The following is a 24,693-nucleotide window of genomic DNA, read 5'->3' as shown; positions in this document are numbered from 1 at the left end:
TGCACACACATGCACGCGTGTTCCGGTTTGGGCACTCAACGCCATCACTGGGTTAGCATATTGTGTCAGCAAGGCAATGAAGCAATATGGGCACAACAGCATCACTCCCATGATTCTTTTACATTCCTTTTTGATTTGGGAGTTCTTTTATTCTTCATCTGTTAAGCCTGTTCTAGGGATGGCATAACAGCTTCTATGGCTGTGTTCGCACAACACACTTAACTGTTACTAATAAAGGAGAATATTTGTAGCTCAGGGTTGATGTGAGGGGTCCTTGGTGCTCTCTGAGCTTGGCTGTTTTCTGGCAGATGTTTCATTATCCAAACTAGGTAACATCACCAGTGCACCAGTGGTGGGTTGCTCCTGGTCCGGTCCGGTTCTATAGAACCGTTAGTAAAATCGGTGGGAGGCTCCGCCCACCTGGCACGACGTCATCATGGGTGATCTGCACATGTGCAGAAGCGCTCCGCTGCGAACTAGTAGTAAAGTTAAGTGGAACCCACCCCTGCAGTGCACTGATGATGTTACCTAGTTTGGTAATGAAATGCCTGCAAGAAATCAAGCAAGCTCAGAGAGCACCAAGGACTCCACACTTAACTGGGTCAAGAGAAGACCTACTGGTTGCGTTTGTTCTATGTGCAGAACTAACATTCTGTGTGATCCCAATGCATTAGTTAGTTTTCATTCATATATCTGTTCATTCATTCTTTCGTTTGGTAAGGCTGTTCCAGGGGTGTGTTCTAAATTTTTTTTACTACTGGTTCTGTGGGCGTGGCTTATTTTGTGGGTGTGGCTTGATGGTCATGTGACAATTCTTTAAGATTTAGCAGAGATACTGGTCTACCAGGCTTTTAACTGCTTGCAGAGCTGTACCGGTCTACTCATTTGTTTTTGGAGGCACCGGTCTACCACCACACTGCCTTTTAACACTGATCAGCTGTAGGGCGGCCCTTTGAAGCCCAGCGGCAAGAGTTTAAACAGTTTTTTCCTTCTAGCTGATCAGCTGGGACTCGGGAGGCAGCAATAGATTGGGGGTGGGGCCAAATAAAAGGTAAGAATAACGCGGGGGGCAGGGAGGGCGGGGGGGCGGGGAGAGAACCAGTTCGGTAACATCATATCGTCACCGCTACCGGCTCGGCGGAACCGGGTGGAACCGGGAGGAACCCACTACTGGGCTGTTCTGTAAAGACTCTGGATGGCAAAATATAAAATGCACAATATATTGAACATAATAGATTAATTTAGAATGCAGGGCTGGGCACTTTGTAAATGTTACTGTTGTGTTTTCCCCTAAAAAATATCTGGAAACTATAACATTTTACGACAGTTTGGTGAGGTTAAATTAGGCTTGCCCATCCAACTTCGAGTCTGAGTGAAAATTTGAACTTGTATCTGGCACCTAAACCTGTTTTAGGTTTGATACCTAAATGCACTCCTACTAGCTTGCAGAATGTGAAACTTTAACCTGATGAGCCACAATATCAGTGGTGGGATTCAGCCAGTTTGCACCACTTCGGGAGAACCGGTTGTTAACTTTCTGAGCAGTTTGGCAAACTGGTTGTTGGAAGAAATCATTAGGGCAGAGAACCGGTTGTTAAATTACTTGAATCCCACCACTGCCCAACATTGATTGCAGGTGGAAAGAAACAACAGAGTGCCCAGTAAGGTGTCATCAGGCATTTCAGGAACTTGGTGTTAAGAGAAAAGAGGAATAAATGGGAGAATTTGGGTTGAAATGAACAGTCTAATCATTTGGGTTTGTTGTGTTGCCTTCTTTTTTCTTCTACAAGCCATTAGTAGTTTTCTTCTAAATTACCTTTTACAGAGAACTAATATTCACTTTACCTCGATTATGCTGCCATCCTATGGCCACCAGGCCTCAGTACGTTCCCAGCACCAAATATAACCCCAACTCGCGCATAATCCATCATGTGCTTTCACAGCAGAGTCTGGAGAAATTCAACTTATTCTCTGCCTTTATTCTGCCACTTCTGTTTAAACAATCTTTGGGACTGTCTGAAGGGTTAAGGAGTAACAACCAGCCTAATACCGGAGAAGGAATTGAAAAAAATAGACCAGGTTGGTCAGGCAAAAGTGGTGCAACTAAAGACTTTTGACTGTGGTCTGATTGGTCTCCTATGATTCCCATTAGACGGTCACCTTCATTACTTCAGCTGGGAAGCACCCAAGTCTTATTTTTTCTTTCTCACTCTCATTGCTATTTTATAGTTTTAGCACATTCTATGGCTAAATATATTACATGTGAGAAATTGGTGGAGAAAAGGATTCTAAAAGACAAGATAATAATATGAGCACCTATAAGATTGTACATGCTCCCACAATTACAACATGTTTTTAAAATAAGTTGCTGAGGAGCTGAGTTTAATCCTGGAGTCAAATTCTGTACATGTTTGAAGATGGTCTACTGTTGTTTTCAGGTCAAACTTGACTCTGAAAACTTCCGTCCATTGAGAGTTGTTAATAAGTGGCATCTTAGTTATGTTGTACAGGTAGTCCTTGACTTACAACAACTCGTTTAGTGACCGTTCAAAGTTACAATGACACTGAAAAAAGTGACTTATGACCATTTTGCACACTTATGACCATTGCAGTATCCCCTTGGTCATATGATCAAAATTTAGATGCTTGGCAACTGGCTCATATTAATGAGAATTGCAGTGTCCCAGGATCACCTTTTGCAATCTTCTGACAAGCAAAATCAATGAGGAAGCCAATTTCACTTAACAATCGTGGTTTACTAACTTAACAACTGTAGGGATTCACTTAACAAGTGCAGCAAGAAAGGTTGTAAAATGGGGCAAAACCAGTGGTGGGATTCAGCCAGTTCGCACCACTTTGGGAGAACCGATTGTTAACTTTCTGAGCAGTTTGGCAAACTGGTTGTTGGAAGAAATCATTAGGACAGAAAACTGGTTGTTAAATTACTTGAATCCCACCACTGGGCAAAACTCACTTAAAAACTGTATTGCTTAGCAAGAGAAATTTGGGGCTCAATTCTGGTCATAAGCCAAGGACACCTGTAATATTTTTACATCTCCATCTTTCCTTTCTCAGCTGCCTCTTGCATAGTCAATATTCCCAGGGTTGAACACTGACATGAATGAAGAATGAAACTCTTTTTTTGTTGTCTGTGGGAATCACAACTCCAATTCTTCCTCCGAGAGGCATGGTGGAGATGGAGCTAAAGGTTTTCAGAGAAGAGATGTCAGCTATGTCAACAATCCCAAATAATTTGGCTTCAGGAAGATGAAGCACAGAGCAAAGAGTCATTTGAACATGAGAAAAGACAGTAGTAGCAGCAATAGGTTTAGCGGGAATGGTACTCTCATGTTGACAGAGAGCAGTCAGTATCTTAATACAGTTTCAGTCAAGTCTGTAATAGAGACTCTTATCTGTTGTGCTGGTTAAATGTCCAGTAGGCTTCTCCCAAGTCGGAAATTAGCAATCTAGATAAACTGTGTAAAAGTCAAGACTTGTAGGGTTGCAACTTAATCTTAAACCTGATGCTATAAACTGCACTTCGTCTGCAGTTGCAACTGGACCTTTAGCGTGCATTACCTGTTGTAAAGGACCGGAAGTTCTTCTCGTAGTTCTTTATTGAGTTCCTCAAAGACAGTTTGGGCTTTGTAGAACTCCTCTTCAGCCTATGGAATCCAAACATGAATTAGAGGAACAGAAACTGCAAGGCCGCCATGCATTAAAAAGTCCAGATTCTGATTACACCGTCTTCTGCAGAGCTGCCTAACTTTTTTTGAGACTGGAGGCTATTCTCCAAGAAATATGCCGAGCCAGGAAAAGTATGTGAGTGAGCCAGGTTAAAAAAAATAACCACACACACCTAATTTTAATTTTACAATTTCCTCTAATGGTAATTAAAATTCAATTTAATCAATTAAATAGAATCATAGTTGTATGATTAGTCTACTTTTTAAGTTTTCTCTTCTGTGATGGGGAAAAAATAAAATAAAATCACCGTAACTTTTGTAGGGACTTTTTGAGAGCCACCCACTTTCTAAGATGTGGGACTGGTTGTAGCTGGGTGGCTTCATGCTGTCTCTTTGTGCTATGTTCTTTACACAAAAAGTTAACAGTGGGTAAGCCCATCTATGATTTGTTGACATTCTGCCAGCATAGAAAAGCAGAGGGATTTGTAGAGCCCCTGGGCTGCCTTCCTCCATCTTGCTATTTTTTTCATTCTATCTTTCCATATGTTGATGCTTTCCAGATGTACTGGAACTGTAACTCAACTTTCACCACGTGAGCTGGGAGTTCTGGACACAGCCGTGGCAACACACATGGAAGAGATCAGCCAGAGAAAGATTGATCTCTGCTCAACTTTCCTTCAGCACTTAGTTCTTTCTGTTTTCCCTTTCCCAAAAATATAAGGAAAAACAAATCACTCGGAGCAGTGTTTTTCAACTTCAACAACTTCAAGATGCATGGACCAACTCCCAGAATTCCCCAGTCCATGCATCTTACAATTGCTGAAGTTGAGCAAGAATGTTCTAGAGAAGTAAGAGGCAGCAGCTCTTCCCCATTGCTTGCCACCAGAAGCAGCCTTCTGGATTTTCTCAAGCTGCTTACATGTTGCTTTCCCACCCCTCCACAGGCTACACAGGGAAGCCAGAACAGCTTTTTTTTCCTGTTATTTCTTTCTGCTTATATTGCTCCTTTAGCAATTAATTGCCCCAGCTTTTCCTCTTTGAAAAATGAAGGCAGTGGTGAAAGCCAATTTTTTTTACTACCCGTTCTGTGGGCGTGGCTTGGTGGGCATGGTGTGGCTTGGTGAGCGTGGCAGGGGAAAGATACTGCAAAATCTCCATTCCCACACCACTCCTGGGGGAAGGATATTGCAAAATCTCCATTCCCACACCACTCTGGGGCCAGCCAGAGGTGGTATTTGCCGGTTCTCCAAACTACTCAAAGTTTCTGCTACTGGTTTTCCAGAATCTGCTAGAACCTGCTGGATTTCACCCCTGATTGAAGGGATAATTCCTGACCAATGAAACAATAAAGCATACATAATTGGTTCTTTAAAAGTAGAGGAAAGCAGCTGATTGTTCCGTTTTCTCTGTACGTTTAGCTGCTATTCCTCTGGCCTCATTTATCTACATCTCTTTTGGATCTGGAAAAGTCTCCTTTGATGTAAATGTTGGTAGGATAGGAATGCACATCTGCCACCTCCGGAGACAAAATCCCAAAATGGATCAGGACAACATCTTTCTGAAGGAGGTTCAGGAGTGAAGTAGTTGTCTTAATCCATTTGTCCCCTTAGCCCCTCCATGAAATTCCTCTAGTGCAGTGATGGTTAACCTTTTCGACACAGAGTGCCAAAACCGGAGTGTGTGCGTGGACGCACCGGAGCGCTGGAACCCGGAAGAGAGCAGTTAGCCGGTGCACATGTGTGCGATGGAACCCGGAAGAGCAGCTGGCGATGGCGTGCATGCCCACAGAGAGGGCTCTGCGTGCCACCTCTGGCACCCGTGCCATGGGTTCGCCATCACGGCTCTAGCGCAAAGGCAAAAAAAAAAAAGGTCTAAAATGTTTGGTTCGGCACACTGGAGGAATTAGGGGGAGGTCAATGCCACATTTTTTGCCTTAGAACCAAGAACTCCTCCACCAACCAGGAACTACGTTGATTCCTCCAACGTGTTGACCCTAAGGATGGAAGTCGAAGATGGAAGCTGAAATGTCTGAATAGAAACCCTTTGATCTGAATCTAATTGGATTCATCAAGAGGTATTTTTACCTTGGCAATTTTGACTTCATCTTTCTTTTTGGCATTCTGAAGGGTTTCCAAGTGATGTCTGCTGATATCATAATCCACCAGTTTCCGTCCTCTCTTGGCAATTCGCTCCTGTAAAGGAAGAGAACACATCAAAGGTCATCTAGAGACAACAGTCTTCTTTGTGTAGTGTTTTTAAAAGAATATCTGGATAGCTCTTCTGAATCTGCAAAGTAATCAGTCTTCAAGACACCATTCAATATTTAGGGGAGGAGCAAAGTATTGGTAAAGATTTTTTTTGCATAAGGTCTTGCAGGATTATCTAGAGAATCCCTGCAGAAAGTTCATTCAGTGTCTGGGATAAAATTTGGGAAAGAACATTTGTGGCTGTGTCTTCGGTATTACAAATCCCATTCAAGTAATATGTAAAAAACCAAAACTATATCCTTTTGGCCTGCTCAGTTTGAGCTTCAACATTTTCTGATAGATTTTTCCTTGTAATTCATGTCATCATTGGATTCCAGAATGCTGGTCATTATAATTCAGAATTTGTGATGGTGATGTATTGACCTAAGCAAAAATGTAAGGTATTCCACCTATTTTTATAATTATTTTATTTCAGTCATTGGCCAGCAAAAGAAAATGAGATTTAACTCGTTGAATATGAATATAACCTATGCAGCACAGAAAGGCTAAAGTAAGACAAGCTATAAAATAATATAACAATATAAGTAAAAAAAATATTAAGAATTATTAACATTAAAAATTAATACAATAGGATATTATACAATTTATATAAGGCAATTAAATGATTGTTTAGAATTACACTATTTTATAAATATTGATGTCTATGGTGGCCAGCATTTTGGGCATTAACTAGAGGTAGCAGGATTAAGAATTAATCCTTTATTGTCTATGGAAATTCTGTCATCCAGGTCACCAATTCTCATGCATGAGCAAGACATCTTCAAAGAAATTGCTTAACACATTGTAAGCCGTCCTGAGTCTCCGGAGAAGGGCAGCATATAAATCAAATTAAAAAAAAAAAAAAGGAAAAACAAAGAAAGTCCAGTTGCCTCCTGAAAAAGCACCTTTGGGACAGGATTAAGATTGTTCTTCTCCCATTGACCTCAGACACCACCTTCCCTTATGCTCTTTCTTTTCTGCCAATCTGGCACTTTTCTGATGTATTCCTCCAGCCAGCTTGGAATTTATGTGGTCCAACACATCTGGGGGGCATCAGGTTAGCAAAGAATTATAGTTCTTTACCTGCTTGACTTCTAAGCTCTTTAGATATAAATACCACAGAGAAATAAAGAAACAAAGAGGCAGAAAATACTTAACAGGATATATAATAAATATGCTGTCAGGATGGAAAGAAACTTTGCCATATGTTTTTTTTAAGTAATTTCTTTAATGAAAGAAAAAGAAATGTGTGGATGTGCATGTGCGCGTGGAAATAAAAAGTCCCTGAACACACATGCATACATTTAAAAAGAAAAAAGAAAGGCAAGATTCAAGAATGAGCTGCTCTTCATGTGGGATTAGTGACATATTTTTCCCAAAAGAAGTTAGATAAAGATAACGCTCAAATGAATTCTTCGCAAAAAAAAAAAAGATCGAATTTTATATGTAAACTATAAATACTTTAACAGGAAAAACGGAACTTCTTGGCACTGTATTTTGTTCTAGGCGGTGGATACTGTATCTACACACAAATTCAGAAGTACAATACATACTTTAATTTCATTGAACTGACTCAAGTAGTTGTCCATGGTCCTGATCGCTTGGTCTGCCAGTTTTTCCTCATAATCTTCCCATAGAAGATCATTGCTCTGTAAGGAAAGAGAGACACTTTTCAATATGCTATTGAAATAACCCCCATGCAGTTATTCTTTTCTCCCAGGACAGGGGTCAGCAACCCGCGGCTCTGGAGCTGCATGTGGCTCTTTCATCCCTCTGCTGCGGCTCCTTGTTGCTGGTCGGCTCCACAATTGATAGGGCTTTCGATTAGGACAGGTAGAGGAAAAAGGATGCCATGTTAGGAGGCGACTCTATGGTGGGGGAATCGACTTCCAGTCAGCAGAGGAAAAAGGACGCCGCGCTAGGAGGAGACTATGATGTGGGAACTGGACTTCCGGTCGGCTCCAGAATTGAATGGGGGCTTCCGGTTAGGACCTTTGTGGCTCTTTGGGTGTTTAAGGTTGCCGACCCCTGTCCCAGAAGTCTACAGGGTCACTCTAAAAATAAAAGTATAACTGTTTTATACAGAGACTGGGAATAAACAAGAAGAATTGGTTTAGTTTCCTTCTGTAGATCATTTTATTCCATTGGGGCTTTTTTTTTTTTTTTTTATTGAGCAGCAGAACAAACAGTATTCAAAAGGAAGAGAAAAGAATGGTTAGAACTGAAATATCGGATATACCCTACATATTTGCAAGGATATTCTAGAATACTGGAAAATTAAGAATGGAAGTCTAAGTTCTGAGAGCTGGTTTCTTGTAATAGTTACAACTAGGAACTAGTGGGAAGTCTAATGTTTCAATTTAAAAAGTCAGTCCTGATACCTGGAATATATCATAATTACCTGAACTATGGCCTTCAATTCTTCATATCCATTCCATTCATCACAGTAAATTTCTTGCAGTGTTTCAGACACTTTCTTGGAACTTTCATGCATTCCTAGTAAAGTCAAAATAAATGATAACAAAAGTCACTATTAATCTAAGTCAGCATGTTCTACTGATTAGTGGCTGTATTTGCATATTACAGTAAGCCATGTTTTAACCAAGGTTTGCTAAATACCCACAACTGAATAGGTTCACACACTATGTTAAGCTACAAACAACAGTTTACAAAATGGACTGTCTGGGTTCATACAACATACTAATTAAATTTTTAAAAAGCTTTCTTATGGTATAACATGATATATGAACTGGGAAAATGAGGAGAAATCTTCACTCATTAATGACTTTGGTTTAAAATCAAGTTGCTGGAACCTCAACTCTTTGGTGAAGTTTATGATTACATGATAAATTTAATCTCCCTATCGAATATAATTAAAATATGAAATTCTGAGGCAACAGGTACAGCTTCCTAACTTCCTAAACTTCCCATCCTATTTTTGTGAAAGAGAGCTAATTGGCAGATAAATGTACATAAATTGGAATTAAAAGGGTTCTCTCATCCTCATTAGTGGCAGACCACATGAAACCATATCAATAATGAAACTTCCTGGGTCATTTCCTTACAGGGTTTTTGTGTAAGAATTAAGGGTCAAAGTGACATATATGCCACCAAGAAGCACCTTGATGGAAGGACGGGATTTTTAATGGCCTTAACAAGGGCTCGGAGATAAGAGGCAGATTCTATCTGTTTTCTTTACAGATAGTGTCTCATCAGATAACCGATGGGATGGGAAAACAGAGGAGTCTTGCAGCTAAGATCCGATACCTGCTGACTTAACTTGGAAAATGTGCCATTCTAGAATTTGGGCTTTCTGTACCTTTCACAGCAATGAGAAAAGCCTTCAGTTCTTTGTAGAGTTTTTGCCCTTCAATCTGGGGGAAAAAGAAAGGGAAATTGTACTTCTAGTACATTTCTGCATGTCATTCCTATCAGAATTCTGTTTCTGGACTTTGGTCATTGCCAAGTCTGTAAACTTCAACTCCCAGAATTACCCATTCAGCATGGACAATGTTGAAATTTCTAGGAATTGAAGGCTATACATCTGGAAGCTGCCAAATATGGGCAAGATTTCATTAGAGTTTTTAGAGGACGCCCCTCCCCTTGTGTTTTTACAATCCAGGAATTTTCAGAGAAGAGGTCTGTGCCAAATATGTTTTACTGTATTACCATAAACTTAGCATCCCACATATTTATAGACAAAGCATCATCAGAATCTTTCACAGCAGCTTAGTTTCAGGTTGAGCTTGTACAAAAATATTTTGAGAGTCTTAAACAAAACCTGGTATAGAGACATTTCAGATTCCGGCATGCCAAAAATGCTAGGTAAACCTGACCTAAGCTTGTATATCCACCATCCCCAAATTTCCAGAAAGCAAGTTGCTCCCACAGTTCCATCATACAACCTGCTGCTGCTGGAAATTATAGGCACTTTGTTCAAATTGTTCATCTTTTGTTTCCACGGTTTTTCCCAGTTTCTGTAGAACCTAAGGAAGAGACAGAGAAAGAAAAGAGAACTGCAGCAGTTATTGTACATCTTATCCTTCACCTGTCCAGTGAGTTGACCACAGCCTTATTTTTGGAGACGTGCATCTATGGAGCGAGTGGTGCATTTGTTTCCATTAATGGCACTGCATTGAAAGAATTATGTCAAGTTCTGCTTCTAGCAAAAAGCCCCCAATCATTAGTTTTTCCATGAGAAAGGGTGGAGTAATACCTGCTGTACCACACGTCTTGGTATTCAGGCAGAGAAACATACATGGATTCTCCAGTAAGTTTAAACCTAATAGGAATCCTATAGAGGTCCTCTAAATTTTCCATGTGATATGGGGTAGATGGCAGAGTCTCTTTCTTAAGGGCGCTAAATTTGAGCTGAGAAACCCCAGCTGACCAGGAGAGGGCAGCAAAGAGATATAGAAGCTGCCAACTCTGTCACCAGAGTTGGCACCTTCTATGGTACCTGTAGAAGCTTTTAGAAATCATTTGCAGCCCACTCTACTCTTTTGCATACATTTATTTTCCACACAAAATGAAGTCCCCCCCCATTACAGATGTGTGATGAAGCTTGCTAGAATAACCACACAATGCCCATCTGTCAGTTCCCATGAATAGCCTATATGACTTCAGCACTATTCCTTTTTTAGATATTTGTACCACATGGAGGATATGATAAGAAGCATGGAATGAGTAGGCAAAGCCCTGCCTTCTCTTGGTTTGTCCATGCAGCCTTCCTTATACCGTATTCAAATTACTAACCAAAAAAGAGATTAGCACCACTTTTTTTAAAAAAGTAAAATGAACTGATCCTTGATGTTAAATATATGGATAGGCCTATAAAATCCAAAGAGTGTAATTATTATTATTATTATTATTATTATTATTATTATTATTATTATTATTATTATTATTATTATTATTATTATTATTATTATTTTATTTATCATATTTGTATACCGCCCTACTCCCGAAGGACTCAGGGCGGTGAACAGCCAAAATAAAATACAGAGACATACAAAAGTTAAAAAACTATTAAAAACAGATTAAATAATTTAGGCTCAAAAAACAAATTAAAAACATCCAATTTATCTAAAAAACATTTAAAACCCAATTTAAAAGCCAATTTAAAAGGGAGAGTTAGGCCAGACCAGCCTGTTGGAATAAAAACATTTTTAGGGCGCGGCGGAAGATGAGTAAGTCTTGGATCCTCCGTATCTCCGGGGGGAGCTCGTTCCAGATGGCAGGTGCCCCCACAGAGAAGGCTCTCCCCCTGGGGGCCGCCAGTCGACATTGTTTGGCCGACGGCACCCTGAGGAGCCCCTCTCTATGGGAGCGAACTGGTCGGTGAGAGGCTACTGGTGGCAGAAGGCGGTCTCGTAAGTACCCTGGTCCTGAGCCATGGAGCGCTCTAAAGGTGGTAACCAAAACTTGAAGAGCACCCAGAAGACCACTGGGAGCCAGTGCAGCTCGTGCAGGAGGGGGGTCACATGGGAGCGCCACATCGGGGGGAGCTCATTCCGGATGGCAGGTGCCCCCACAGAGATGGCGCCAACTGACTATATCGGGACGTCGGAAACCACAGCCACTCGGTCTTGGATGGGTTGAGCCTGAGTCTGTTCCTCCCCATCCAGATCCATACGGCCTCCGGGCACCGGGACATCACCTTGAGGGCATCATTAACTGGATATTATCATCTAGCAATAATACAAAATCCCAGGTTTTTTTTTAAATCTACCAAAAGCTTAACTCTTGTTTACCTAAAAGGGGAGTGCTAGCAGATAATCACTAGATGACAATACAAAGAATTTCAGTAACTTTTCGTGGCTATCTTTTAGTCATCTGGATTTTTGCAGCCCAGATCTGATAACCTTAAAATAGACACTATATTGACATACAAATAAGAAACTACAAGCATCTCTCTGTATCAAATGACTCCAAGCCATTGTGGTTTCATTGTGACTTCAGAGGCAACAGCACTACTATTGTTTACAAAAGATTTCCCTCTTGAAATTTGGGGATTATATTACCCACAATTTCCAGGAATGACAAAAAACACCAGCCTGGGGAAAGTCATTTGTATAATTGCATTTCCTGAAACTAGGCTCTTCTGAGATGTTGGGATCCTTTGGTTAGACCATACATTCTTCCAGAATCTTTCCAAAAGGACCAAGCTGAGAGGATGAGGAAACATGACAGAGCATAAGATTTGCTTACAGAAGATTCCAGTTTCAATATCTGGCATCTCTGGAGCAGACAAAGAAATATGAGCTTTACTGGCATAATCCATCATTCCATCATTAAGTAACCCTACTATTTTGGCTAAATTCAGTCCTGGGGTGAAACCATGCAGTCACTCATCCAGTCCTCCTACACAGCATAAACCACTCTGAAACCGAAGAATAAAGAAAATCTCTATATCCTCCTTGAGGTTTTACTGTTCTGCCTTGATGGACTTCTTCAGGCCACTTTCGTTTTTAATCCAAGAGATAAATGGTCCTTTGTAGTGAAATACATCAGGAGAAGTGGTTCAGTTTGGAAAAGCCACGCACCTCCAAAGCAACTAGCATTTTAGAGGTAATATTGAAAGTGGTTTCCAGTTCCCATTTCTTGTTGCACAAGAAGAGTTCAGTGAGTAAACTTCATGAGACATTTCATGGTGATAGGAAACCCTTCAAAACAAGGTTTGATCCATCCAGTGGAGAAACAATAATTCTCTGCAGTCAGGGCTCGCATTTTGCAGAACATCGTTATTGTTTAATGGCTAAATAGTTTTATGTGCCCCACTCCAACAAAGTTTTGGCCTGCTGCCTATGATATATAGTCACATATCCAGAAAAATACAACCCGTGACATATGCTGTTGTGCACGTTTTACTTACATATACAAATAAGAAACTGCACTAATGACCTATTTCAACACAGACACTGTTAGATGCAAACATAGCTCATGATTGCACTGAGAATTTGGACAGCACACCAAGGCAAAGAGAGCTGATTTGACAGGCCCCAAACAAAAATGACACTTGGAGATTCTTCCAAACTGAGATTTTTATTTACTTAATTCATTAAACATGAAACTCAGTCAATGAAACATTCAAAAATGCATCACAAATACCATTGACTAGTGCTAATGGTTGATATGGATTGCTGCCAGCGTCCTAGGTATCAACCAAGTACCTTCTTAAGGTGTATGATGTTCCAAGCAGCACAGTTTTTTGCAGTTCTGTAGGTATTATTGCAGAAAGCTGTAATTTGTTGATCTTATAAAATTCTTGGATATGGTACCAAGTGCCCCGATGACAATGAGTATCACTGTTACGTGTTTCATCCATAATCATGTAGTTTCTATGGCCAGGTCAAGATATTTCGTGATTTTTTCCCAGTTCTTTTTCTTTGACTCTGGCATCTCCTGGTACCGGAACATCAATACATTGTACGTTTCGTTTTCAACAACCGTGATATCTGGCATGTTGTGTTCCAAGTGACGACCCGTCTGTATTCGAAAGTCCCACAAGATCTTCACCTTCTCATTTTCTGTAACTTTTTCTGCTTTATGTTCCCATGACTTTTTGGATACAGGTAAGTCGTATATTTTACATAATGACCAGTGGATTAATTTAGCAACTCGGTCGTGTCTAGCTTTGTAATCAGTTTGTGCGATTTTGCTGCATTCACATATTAAATGTGAAACAGTTTCGACTTGGTTGTTGCAAAGTCGGCAGTTTGGATTGTCGGTGGATTTTTGTATCTTTGCTTTCATGGCATTAGTTTGTAGTGCTTGTTCTTGACCAGCAAGTATTAAACCTTCCGTTTCTTTCTTGATGGTTCCCATCTTAAGCCATGCCCATGTAAAGTTGTCATCACATTTTCCTTCAATGTTTTTCAAGTGCTGTCCATGCAAAGCTTTGATTTTCCATCTATTTAATCTGTCATCCAGCTGTTTTTCCTTATATTCTGCCTTTGTTTCTATTGTTTTTATAATGTTCTCCGTTTTCACAGCCTGCAGCAATTTTTCTGTACTTTGGTTCACATAATCATTCAAACTTCGCTTTTTATTATTATTATTATTATTATTATTATTATTATTATTATTATTATTATTATTATTATTTTCACACCTATAGACAAAATCTTGCCAAACTGAGCACTCTACTGTCTTTGCCTCTACAATATATCTGTGAACTATTAGGGAGGGGCTGTCTTCACCCTCGTTCTCTCATGCATGATATCTGGGCTGAGTTGCCTCTTACTCCTCTGGAATGCACCCCCTCCCTCCTGGGAATCCATCTTGTTACTACATTCCGCCACATACAGATAGTTCTCAACTTATAACAGTTCCTTTAGTGACCATTCAAAGTTACAACAGCACTCAAAAAAGTAAGCTATGACCGGTTTGCACCCTTATGACCACTGCAATGTTCCCATTGTCACGTGATCAAAATTCAGATGCTTGGCAACTGATTCATATTTATGACAGGTTGCAGTGTCCCGGGGTTATGTGATCCCTTTTGTGACTTCCTGACAAGCAAAGTCAATGCGGAAGCCAGGTTCATTTAACAACTGTGTTACTAACTGAACCGCTGCAGCGATTCACTTAACAACCGTGGCAAGGAAGGTCGTAAAATGGGGAAAATGTCACTTAAGAACTTTCTTGCTTAGCAACAGAAATTCTGGCCTCAGTTGTGGTCGCAAGTTGAGCACTACTTGTACTTTTTGCAAACCAATTCTACCCCGTTCCCCTAATTAAATGACTGCAATGTTTGATGGCACTGATCATTTTTCTGTCTTGCAAGTTAATAAGATGAGAGGTAATGATTGAACGCCCCTTGCTAAATAACAGAACATTTCCACAGCATCCTATGTGTGCAAGTAATGAGGGCTTGGATGGAATATTTACTTTTTGTAGCAATGAGAAAAAAAAAAGGAAAGGTATGGGGGGTTTTGGGGTTTTTTTTTAGCTTGAGCACAGCAGGGCCTACACCCTAAACTGATGACACGCCCTGCATTCTGGAACATTCTTCTTGTGGTTTCCTTCACTTCCATTGCCATCCGATACTATTAATACACTTACACAGAAAAACAACAAAAATGCATTTTACTACTATAAAAGGACTTCCTTCAGTGTCTATCAGGACCAGCAGAATGTTTCGGAGGAGATTAAAGTCAATCCAAGCATTAATTATGAAAATACGTTTTAAGAGTATGGTGCTTTCTGAATTTGGCCTCAGCAGACAAATGAAGATCTATTCAGTAGAACAGTCTGGTATGCATAATTATAATATCTGGACAAACCTAGACAGCCAACAGTTAACAGTAAAAACCTGCTGTATCTTTTTGCTGTATTTAGTGGTTATCTGAATTTTTGTAGCCCTTAAACGAAAGCTCTATAGCAGCCAGGTGCTCAAAAGCAAAGCTAAGGAAAATGTGGCTTCCTCTGTTCATTGTCCTGAGCATCTGGTTTTCAGTAGTATATTGTTTCTGAACATGATTGAGGTTTCATGATGCTAACCTGACCAATAAGGAGTGGTTAAACTGATGACACAGGCTTCTTAAACTTCAGTTTCTCTCAGTCATCAAAGCCCATAGCAAAGGACTGTGGGAACTGTAGTTCAAAATGTTTTGCAGATCTTAGGGCTACCAGTTCCATTAAGGCAAAGCAATAAAACATGGGGCCTGTAAAGACCTGCCCACTATAGAGTCAGAATCTCCTGTCAAATGTTGCTGTACTGAAGTAGCCCCTCTGAGGAATATTCAGTTTGCATAATGGAGTAACTTGTGATTAACTAAGCTAGCATGTCATCCAAATCCAGTCTCAAGGGAGGGAAACTTTATTATAATAAATATGGTAATGAAACATTGTGCTAACTAAGCTGTCCTTCCCTGTTTGGGTGGTACACAGCAATTATCCTCAATAGTTGAGGGAGGAGGCCTCTTCTCAACTATTTGCAATAACTGATTATGGTACATCCCTTGTAGTAGAACACAGAAATATGGCAAGCATGCTATTAAGAAGAGTGATGGATGAGCCACCCAAACACATTCCCTGTAATAATCCACCACAACATCAGCAACAACAAAAGCTGTATGTTCTCATTCCATTAACATGTTGTTCTCATTCGAATAAGAAAGCAGCTTATAAGATGAAAGGGATAGTTAGAAATCAGCTAAAAACACAAATTAATTCACAAGTCCTCCAGAGTCATTGGGTGTTGGGCAGTGTGTAAATGCCTTAAAGAGGCTGAAACCTTCCCTGTCTCCGATACTGAAGATGGTGTCATCCCTGTGTAGTTTATAGGATGAGCATTTTATTTTATTTATAAAATTTATTTAGTAAATAAAATAAAATGCTCATCCTATAAAATATTTATTCTATTTAGTAAATAAAATAAAATGCTCATCCTATAAAATACACAGGGGTGACACCATCTTCAGTATCGGAGACAGGGATGGTTTCAGCCTCTTTAAGGCATTTCTACAACTCTCTAAGGATTCACTTTTACTACTCTTTTGATGCCCAAATGAAGACTTCATTCTGCTGGGGTTGTACTATAGACTTTTGCTGTAAATGGTGGCCAAAAGTGAGGATATTCAGTATCTCTTTGCTGCCATCTGGTGGGTGGGTAGATTTTTGCAGCCTAGGTTGCAAAATCTTAAAAATCTCTCAGGCCTTTAAAGTTGAATTTCAGAAAGGTTTCACAACACCTAAATTATTAATTAAAATAAAATTTTAATTTTATTTCATTGTGATTTGTATTGGAATTTGTCATTTTGTAAGCCGCCTTGAGTCCCCAGGGAGAAAGGCGGCATATAAATCGCAATAATAAATAAATAAATAAATAAATAAATAAATAAATAAATAAATAAATAAACACATTCCTTTACCTTAAAGCATTGTATAAGTTAGACTTCTGACTAAATACTGAAGAAAGAAAGTCTTCTCCTAAGGTATCAGCCAATCAACTAAAAGTGTCACATCATTTCTTAATTTTCCATTCTGCCTCTCCTCCTTGCCTCCATCAGACAATATGCACTGATCCTGAGCACAATTAATTCTTTTTTGGATTATTCTATTTTCTGTGAGGCTTGGGATTCCCCCCCCCCAAAAAAAACCCTGTACATTCCCTCTTGTGCATGGATCATGCTGTTTTTTAGTTATACATACCCTGCTGTAAATTTAGTAAATTAAATAAAAAGCTCATCATATAAATTAAATGGGGATGACACGGACAGATATACTACCTATATCTGTCTAAAATTCATATGTGTATATGTATACATCCTCAAGAACGAAGCTGTTAAGATATTTCAAATTAAAGAAAAATTAGCATTGCGAGGCTGGATATAAACCAGTGGTAGAAAGGGAATTATAGATAAGGAATCAGAGAATGGAGAATAGAGCTATCAGACTGAATTTCAGGTTGATGACATAGATTATATAGAAAACTTACCTTCTGTTACACCAAGAAAGCATGATCAAACTGCAAAGAAGGACATCCAGACTAAAATCAGGGAGACCTTCCTTACTATACTAAGTAGCAGCCAGTGGAACGGGCTGCTAGATGAAGCAGTGAGTTCATCACTAGAAGTTTTCACCCCATGGCTGGATGATCAGAGATGCTTTAGTATATCCTGCACCAAGCAGGGAACTGGGCTAAATGAACTTTAGCATCACTACTTTAGTTCTATGAGTTTATGCTTCTAATGTGTGTGGGGGTAAAGTATTGTAGAAAGTGACCAGGTTCTGCCATAAGGGAATGTGAAAAGATTTAGCTTATCACGTTATGAGCTTGTTCTTGATCAGCATTTACTCATTTTTGTTCAATTCTGTTTGACTGAATATAATCCCCTCCCACTTATTATACCATCAGATGATTGGGTTTCTTTTTTTATACAGTTCTGGAGGGGCAAGGCCATTTAGGCTGTGCTGTGTGATGCTGGAGTGTGTTGTTATGGTTTGTGGATTGTGGACATGGTGGGAAATCAAGCACACTACACTATAAAGTAAAGGTAAAGATAAAGGTAAAGGTAAAGGTTACCCTCGCACATATGTGCTAGTCATTCCTGACTCTAGGTGGCGGTGCTCATCTCCATTTCAAAGCCGAAGAGCCAGCGCTGTCCGAAGATGTCTCTGTGGTCATGTGGCTGGCATGACTAAACACCAAAGGCACACGGAATGCTGTTACAGTCCCACCAAAGGTGGTCCCTATTTTTCTACTTGCATTTTTTACGTGCTTTCAAACTGCTAGGTTGGCAGAAGCTGGGACAAGTAACGGGAGCTCACCCCGTTATGTGGCACTAGGGATTCGAACCGCTGAACTGCCGACCTTTCGATCGACAAGCTCAACGTCTTAGCCACTGAGCCACAGTATACCAATTGTCTTGCAAGTAATACGGTAGCAACTTTAAGATGATTTAGAAGAAAGGAATGGATTTGGAGGAAGTATTAACCCTGAGAGCCAGTACTGTATAGTGTAGTGGCTAAGGTCCTGGGCCAGAAATCAGGAAGAGTCTGTTAGCATCTTTTCCAACTAGCAAATTTTATTAAAAGGCATAAGCTTTGTGAGCAACAGTTTGCTTCCTCAGAGGCAGGGAGTGGCAAAACTTGGGTGAGACTATGACCAGGAAGGCTGACATTTGATTTGACAGTCAGGGAATAGAAATCCCCATGAGACTTTGGATAGTCCCTGCCTTTCCATCCAACCTTCCACAGCTGGGCTTTGTGGTAAGGATAAGGTGAAAAGAGAGACAGACTCTTGCAAACTGCTATGAGCTCCTAGAGGAAAAGAGCTATAAATTACAAAAGTGCCTCCAATCTGGATACCACATCCTTTGTTTAAATGTCCCATTGCAAGTGGTTTTGACAACAATGACATTCGTATGCTGCTCCTAAAAGACATCCAGTCAGGATAGCATAGACATGCTACCCGTGTCACAGAAATATATGCATGACGATATATTTCTAAACGTTTCACATAAAATCTCTCCGACAACGTAACACCTCTTCTTTCTTCCATGATGAAATTATTTTCAAAATGCACCGACATGTTGAATTGTGGGCAAACTGACTTTATATGGAAATATGTGTGAATCCTCAGCTGTTGCCTGCAAGATAGCAATGCTTATGCTACGTGTATTTCTTTTCTTCCTTCAAGGTTCTCCCTAGATCAGGGGTGTCAAACTCAAGGCCCATGGGCTGGATCTGGTCCACGGGCAGTGGTGAAATCCAATTTTTTTTACTACCGATTCTGTGGGTGTAGCTTGGCGGGCGTGGCAGGGGACAGATACTGCAAAATCCCCATTCTCACCCCACTCCTGGGGGAAGGATATTGCAAAATCTCCATTCCCACCCCACTCTGAGGCCAGCCAGAGGTAGTATTTGCTGGTTCTCCCTGAACTACTCAAAATTTCCGCTACCGGTTCTTCAGAACCTGTCAGAACCTGCTGGATTTCACCCCTGCTTAGATCTGGCCTGTGGGACCAACCTGGAAACAGTGAAGGACTGGCCTGCCTCTGCCAGCGAAAACAGAGTTGGGCTCCTGAGCTCCGTCTTCACTGGCAGAGGGTTAAAGGAGACCATTGCAGCTGGAAACGGAGCTCGGGAGCCCATTTTCGCTGGCAGAGCGCTCGGGCTGCCACCGGCGCCCCTGACAGAAGTGATGTCAAGCTGGCCATGCCCCTGGCCACACCCCCACGCCCCCCTGGGGTCAAACACAACCCTGAGGCGGCCTCAATGAAACCGAGTTTGACACCCCTGCCCTAGATAGAACCTCTGCCAGAGGAAGCCCTGTTCATGGGAACGCTCAGCCTGCTTTAGATCAAGACTTTCCGGGAAAAGATCACTATCCTGCTTGAGAGAATGACATCTGCTAAATCTCTGGGTTGGGGAATACAGGTAGCGCTTTATTTACAACCCTTTGAATAGTGACCATTCAAAGTCAGACTGAAAAAAGTGATTCTGACTATTTTTCACACTTATGACCACAGCAGCATCCCTGTGGTCATGGTCATATGATCAAATTCAAATGCTTTCCAACTGACACTGCAAGTGACAGTTGCAGTGTCCCAGGGTTATATAATCACCTTTTGTGACCTTCTGAGGAGCAAAGTCAATGGGGAGGCCAGATTCACTTAACAACTGTGTTATTAACATAACAAGTGCAACGATTCACCTAACAACGATGGCAAGAAAGTTTGGAAAATGGGGCAAAACTCATTAAACAAATGTCTTGTTTAGCAACGGAAATGCTGGGCTCAGCTGTGGTCGTAAGTCGAGGACTACCTGTACTGATTTGACTAGTTTAACTCTTTAGCTTCACTGGGCTAATCCTTCTGTAGATTAATTAGTATATGAAAATTACCCCCCTCCCCATTGCCCAGCCCTTATACAGTCATAACTACAGAGGTGGTTTAGATTGTTTGTTCCAGATATATAGGAGAAAAATTTATTCTATAATTGGGATGTTATTGAAGGAAGGAGAGCAAAAGCTTTAGGGTGGTTTAGAGATAACTGATAAATTGTGATGATTAGGATCTTATATTAGGATGGGGTGGGTGGAGAAAATCCATTTTCTTCAGTTTCTCATTCAGCCCTGGACTTTAATTGAATGCTTTTTTTTGACCCAGTCATTGCTTCTCAGCCCAGCCTACAAGATTATTGCTGGGATAAAATTTGGAGTATACTGGTACAATATGTATACCAGCTTGTTCCAGTATGTGAAAAATATTCAGAACAATATGAAAAATGTCCAGAAAGCAGAAATGAACAACAACCCAACTTCCTTTTCAACTTTATCTAACCTCTCATTTTGGTGGGACAGTTCAGGAGAATCTAAAAAAAAACAATATCATTTTCAGGTCATAATAAAACTAGTAACGTGAAAGAACATTTCAAAATAAATACCTTTTCTTGGGCTCGGCTGAGCTGCTTTTGAACCCGCTTAGCAAACAGGCCGGCACCTCCTGTTTTGCCTTCTGCCATGACTGTATCTTGCTGTGCAACTTCTGTTTTCAGCATCAGCTTTATTTGTGGTTTAATTTTTTTTTTCCCTTTAAGGAAGGAAGTCAAGACGTGTTAGAGATCACTAGGCTGGGTTCTGCCTCACCATTGGTTTGAGGCAAATTTGCTTCCTCTGCTGGGTTCTGGGTAAACGAAATTTCCCTCACAGACAATGTAAGGTGGAAAGTTGCTCTTGTATACGTGTCAGGCCAGAAAAACCTTAGCGAACAAAATTTTAATTAAGGTCAAAACCCAGCACCGAATAAATAGAAAACAAAAGGTACAATAGCTATATTTAGGCCTCGTGTAAATAAATTCATGGATCTCATGAGATTATTACAAAAAAACTAAACACTGACGTCTCATCTTGGGCCTTATCTGTTGTTGTATGTTGTGTGGAAAAGCTGCTGCCTGGCTATTTAAGTAGCACACTTCCTCGTCTTCTAGGTGGCCTGGAAATTTTTATTTCTATGGTAGTCCTTGCATGTGAAGCCACTGACTCCATGGATATAGTCAACTGCGGTCACATTGATTGAGAGCAGCTCAGAGTTGGTTACAAGACAGGCCACTGTTAGAGCTCTCTGGCTTTCTTTGATAATTACTGCTAAATTTATGCTCACTTTTGTTTTCTCATTTGCTGTGATGGTGCAGTGGTTAGAATGCAGTACTGCAGGCTACATCTGCTGGCTGCCAGGAGTTCGGCAGTTCAAATCTCACCGGGCTAAAGTTGACTCAGCCTTCCATCAGGGGTGAAATCTAAAATTTAGATTTTGTGGGCATGGCTTGGAGGGGAGGTAATGTGACTGGGTGGGTGTGGTCAACTTTTTTTTTTTTTACTTTTAAAAGCATTTTTTCTACAACCTCTTCGGCCGAGGTTGCGTAATCATCAAAGTTGATGAGCTGCGTAATCATCAAAGTTTTTTTTTAAACTTTTAAAAGCATTTTTTCGGCCAAAGAGGTTGTAGAAAAAATGCTTTTAAAAGTAAAAAATACAGCCTCTGATAATCCCGCGGCTCAGCTGGGCAAGGGGGGGGCGCACAGGGATTTTTGCTACCGGTTCTCTGAACCACCTGCCGCCATCGCTACTGGATCGGGCGATCCGGTCTGAACTGGGAGCATTTCACCCCTGCCTTCCATCTTTCTGATGGTTGGTAAAATGAGAACCCAGATTGTTGGGGTCAATATGCTGACTCTGTAAACCGCTTAGAGAGGGCTGTAAAGCACTGTGAAGTGGTATATAAGTCTAAGTGCTATTGCTATTTAATGTATTTTATTCCTTCTAACAATGGACTTAGGTCAAAGTCGGTCCATCCCCATTTGTTTGTGTAAGAGTGATCATAGATCTTACAAATCTTCTTCCTGAACAGATTTTATAATTTCCCATCTCTTCCTCAGATATCTCGTTGCCTGCCACTCTTATTCGTGCAGTGGGAAACTCAGTTCTAATGTCTTCCTTTCAAAAACATTGTAATTGTTTGTTGGTTTTTTAAAAAATATTTCCATCTTGTTAACCCTGGTCACTAATGGACTACTTCCTTCAATATTTTGACTCAGAATAGGACTCTGTATGTTTTGAAAATAATTGGAAGGAAAGCGTTAGCTCTTTTGAAAGCACAGCATCTCTCTACTATTCATTCAAACAAATTTGGACATGAGGGAGGGGAAAGCTTTGGTCAGAGCCAGATTTAAGGGGGTGGGGCTTGATTTACAGCATTGAATTAACTTGGATGAATGGAATTCTTAAAGCAACTTTCTCCTTCTGTCTGGCCACTTTTTACAGAGGCCCGGTTGAAAGTGTTTTAACAAACTGCATCATGGTTTGGTTTGGGAGTAGCAGTGCCTGAAATAGAAGGTCCATGCAGAGAGTGGCAAGGAAAGCCGAGAAGATTATAGGAAGCTCACTTCCCATTATTTAAGATACTGCTTATAAGCGCTATGTGCTTAGAGCTCGAAGTATTGTTAGAGACCCCCACATACGCACTTTATGGCCTATTTCTGTTGCTCCCCTCTGGGAGGAGGTTTCAAGGTATTTCTAGCAGGACTACCTGATTCCGTAACAGCTTTATTCCCTATTCCCTTATTCCTTATGTCTGGTAAACTCGCAAGATTCGTTTTTCTCACCATGTACTTGTATTATACATCCGGACTAGACTGTGTTGTTCCTCTGTGTCATAAAATATATCTGGGTATGTGGGTGTATGCAATTTTTTTTGGTCATGTTTCTGTAGTGTATATTGGAGGTGGTGACCCTTTGAGAGCTGTATGCAACGGAATTTCATTTTAATGTATTCCCATTAGTGTACATTTAAAGTGACAATAAAGTTATTGTAAGCTAAACTCCAAGCTCAACAGCACCATTTGTTTTCTCATCTCACTTGGAAGCCTACAAAAGCCTGGCTGCCTTAATAAATCGCAGAGAAATGCTGCATTCAGAAAAAGCCCCAAATGCTTCTCTTAAATTATTTTTGAAGCATGCACAATTCTTACTGTGTGATCTATAGAGGGAAGTGTATAAATGGAAAATAATTGTCAGAGGTAACCTTCGTTTTCTAGCCTATACTGAAGATAAGGGACTTTCAGTATTGTTTTAAATTGTTCTGCAGATGATGAAGTTTGATATTTTACACAACTTCCTCTTTGGGGAACAATCAATTAACACAAAGAGCTACTGTTCTAGCTAACCTTACCACAGGAGGTCACTGCTTTCTATCTTCTAAATCATCCTTATTGCAAACACTAACATTAAGTCATGATTGGTTTTTTGTTTTTTGGATGTCTAGTAGCCTTAGAACATCAGTGCTAGACAGATCTTAAAATATTTAGTAACTATTTTGTTACTAGAACTCTTCAGCTGCTATGTTTACAGAAGCAAAAGATATAGCATGCTTTGCTTTGTGATTATAAAAGGTAAGCAACATATCAGCAATCCGACTGTGCTGGAAAAATTCAGACAAATGTTTTCTGTATCACTTTGCTGCCCTCCAGACCTGGGAGGCCTGTTGTGGCCCGTCAGCGGCCTGTGCGGATTGTAGATGATTCTAACAGCGAGGAGGCTGGTGTGGTGCTGCGCCAGCAACCTGTGCAGCTGGCACCCGAGTCAGACAATGAGGAGGCTGGAGAAGAGGTGGTGCCAGAGGCAGAGATTCAGCCAGGGCCTTCAGAACCTCCAGAAGCTCCTTTAAATGAAGAGGACGAAGAGGAGGAGCCTCTTCTTGATGCATGGGCGCGCAGAGCTGCCAAAAGGCAGGAGTGGCTCCTCAGGAGGAGGTCTTCTCAAGAGTAAGGCTTGGGGCTAATTGGCCACTCCCTTAGCCTATTTAAGGAGGAACGCCAACTGAAGCTATTTGTAGGGAACAACTTTAGTTCATTCTCCTTTGCGTTTGGATTCTCTGCAAAATTGCTTAACCTTAGTAAGATTGTGATTACTTTATCTTTGTTTTCTTTTTTTAAAAAAAATTTAATTTATTAAATTAAATTTAAATTAAATTAAATTAATTTAAACTACATTTAATTTAGTTTTCTTGTAGGCTGTTAAGGAAGTTTATTAATAGCCTTTGTTTGGCAAAGACTGAGTTATTTTAGTAAATTTAAGTTTTGTACAAACTTTGTGTGTGCTGTGTTCTTTGGGATCCGTAGCTGGGGCAGAACAAGGCCAGAGGTTTTCAAACTTTTTTCTATCACAAACATCATATATCAACATCAAGCCACTGCTTGAGGGTTCCTGGATTGGAGCTGAAAGGCAAAAGGAAAGCAGTATGCTCCTTCTCACA

At 40.5% G+C, this 24,693-nt stretch overlaps 1 protein-coding gene across 1 annotated transcript in view; it reads right to left on the bottom strand.

Moving 5' to 3' along the window:
* BIN2 (bridging integrator 2) overlaps positions 1-20,905 on the bottom strand; it is a 42,028-nt gene extending 21,123 nt beyond the window's left edge. Inside the window, exons 1-7 of the mRNA XM_070934917.1 lie at positions 20,828-20,905; positions 9,838-9,918; positions 9,252-9,306; positions 8,334-8,428; positions 7,486-7,581; positions 5,771-5,878; positions 3,580-3,665 (exon numbers count right to left, since the gene is read on the bottom strand). Of these exons, the coding sequence (XP_070791018.1) occupies positions 3,580-3,665; positions 5,771-5,878; positions 7,486-7,581; positions 8,334-8,428; positions 9,252-9,306; positions 9,838-9,918; positions 20,828-20,905 (599 nt within the window). The remainder of the gene's footprint in view (positions 1-3,579; positions 3,666-5,770; positions 5,879-7,485; positions 7,582-8,333; positions 8,429-9,251; positions 9,307-9,837; positions 9,919-20,827) is intronic.
* Positions 20,906-24,693: the final 3,788 nt, after the last annotated feature.

Source organism: Pituophis catenifer, unplaced genomic scaffold (genome assembly GCF_029215685.1).
Source record: "Pituophis catenifer annectens isolate HBS135680 unplaced genomic scaffold, rPitCat1.0.hap2 SCAF_2, whole genome shotgun sequence".
Lineage (NCBI taxonomy): Eukaryota > Metazoa > Chordata > Lepidosauria > Squamata > Colubridae > Pituophis > Pituophis catenifer.
The sequence above is the reverse complement of the archived record's forward strand: the minus strand, read 5'-3'. Positions and strand labels throughout refer to the sequence as shown.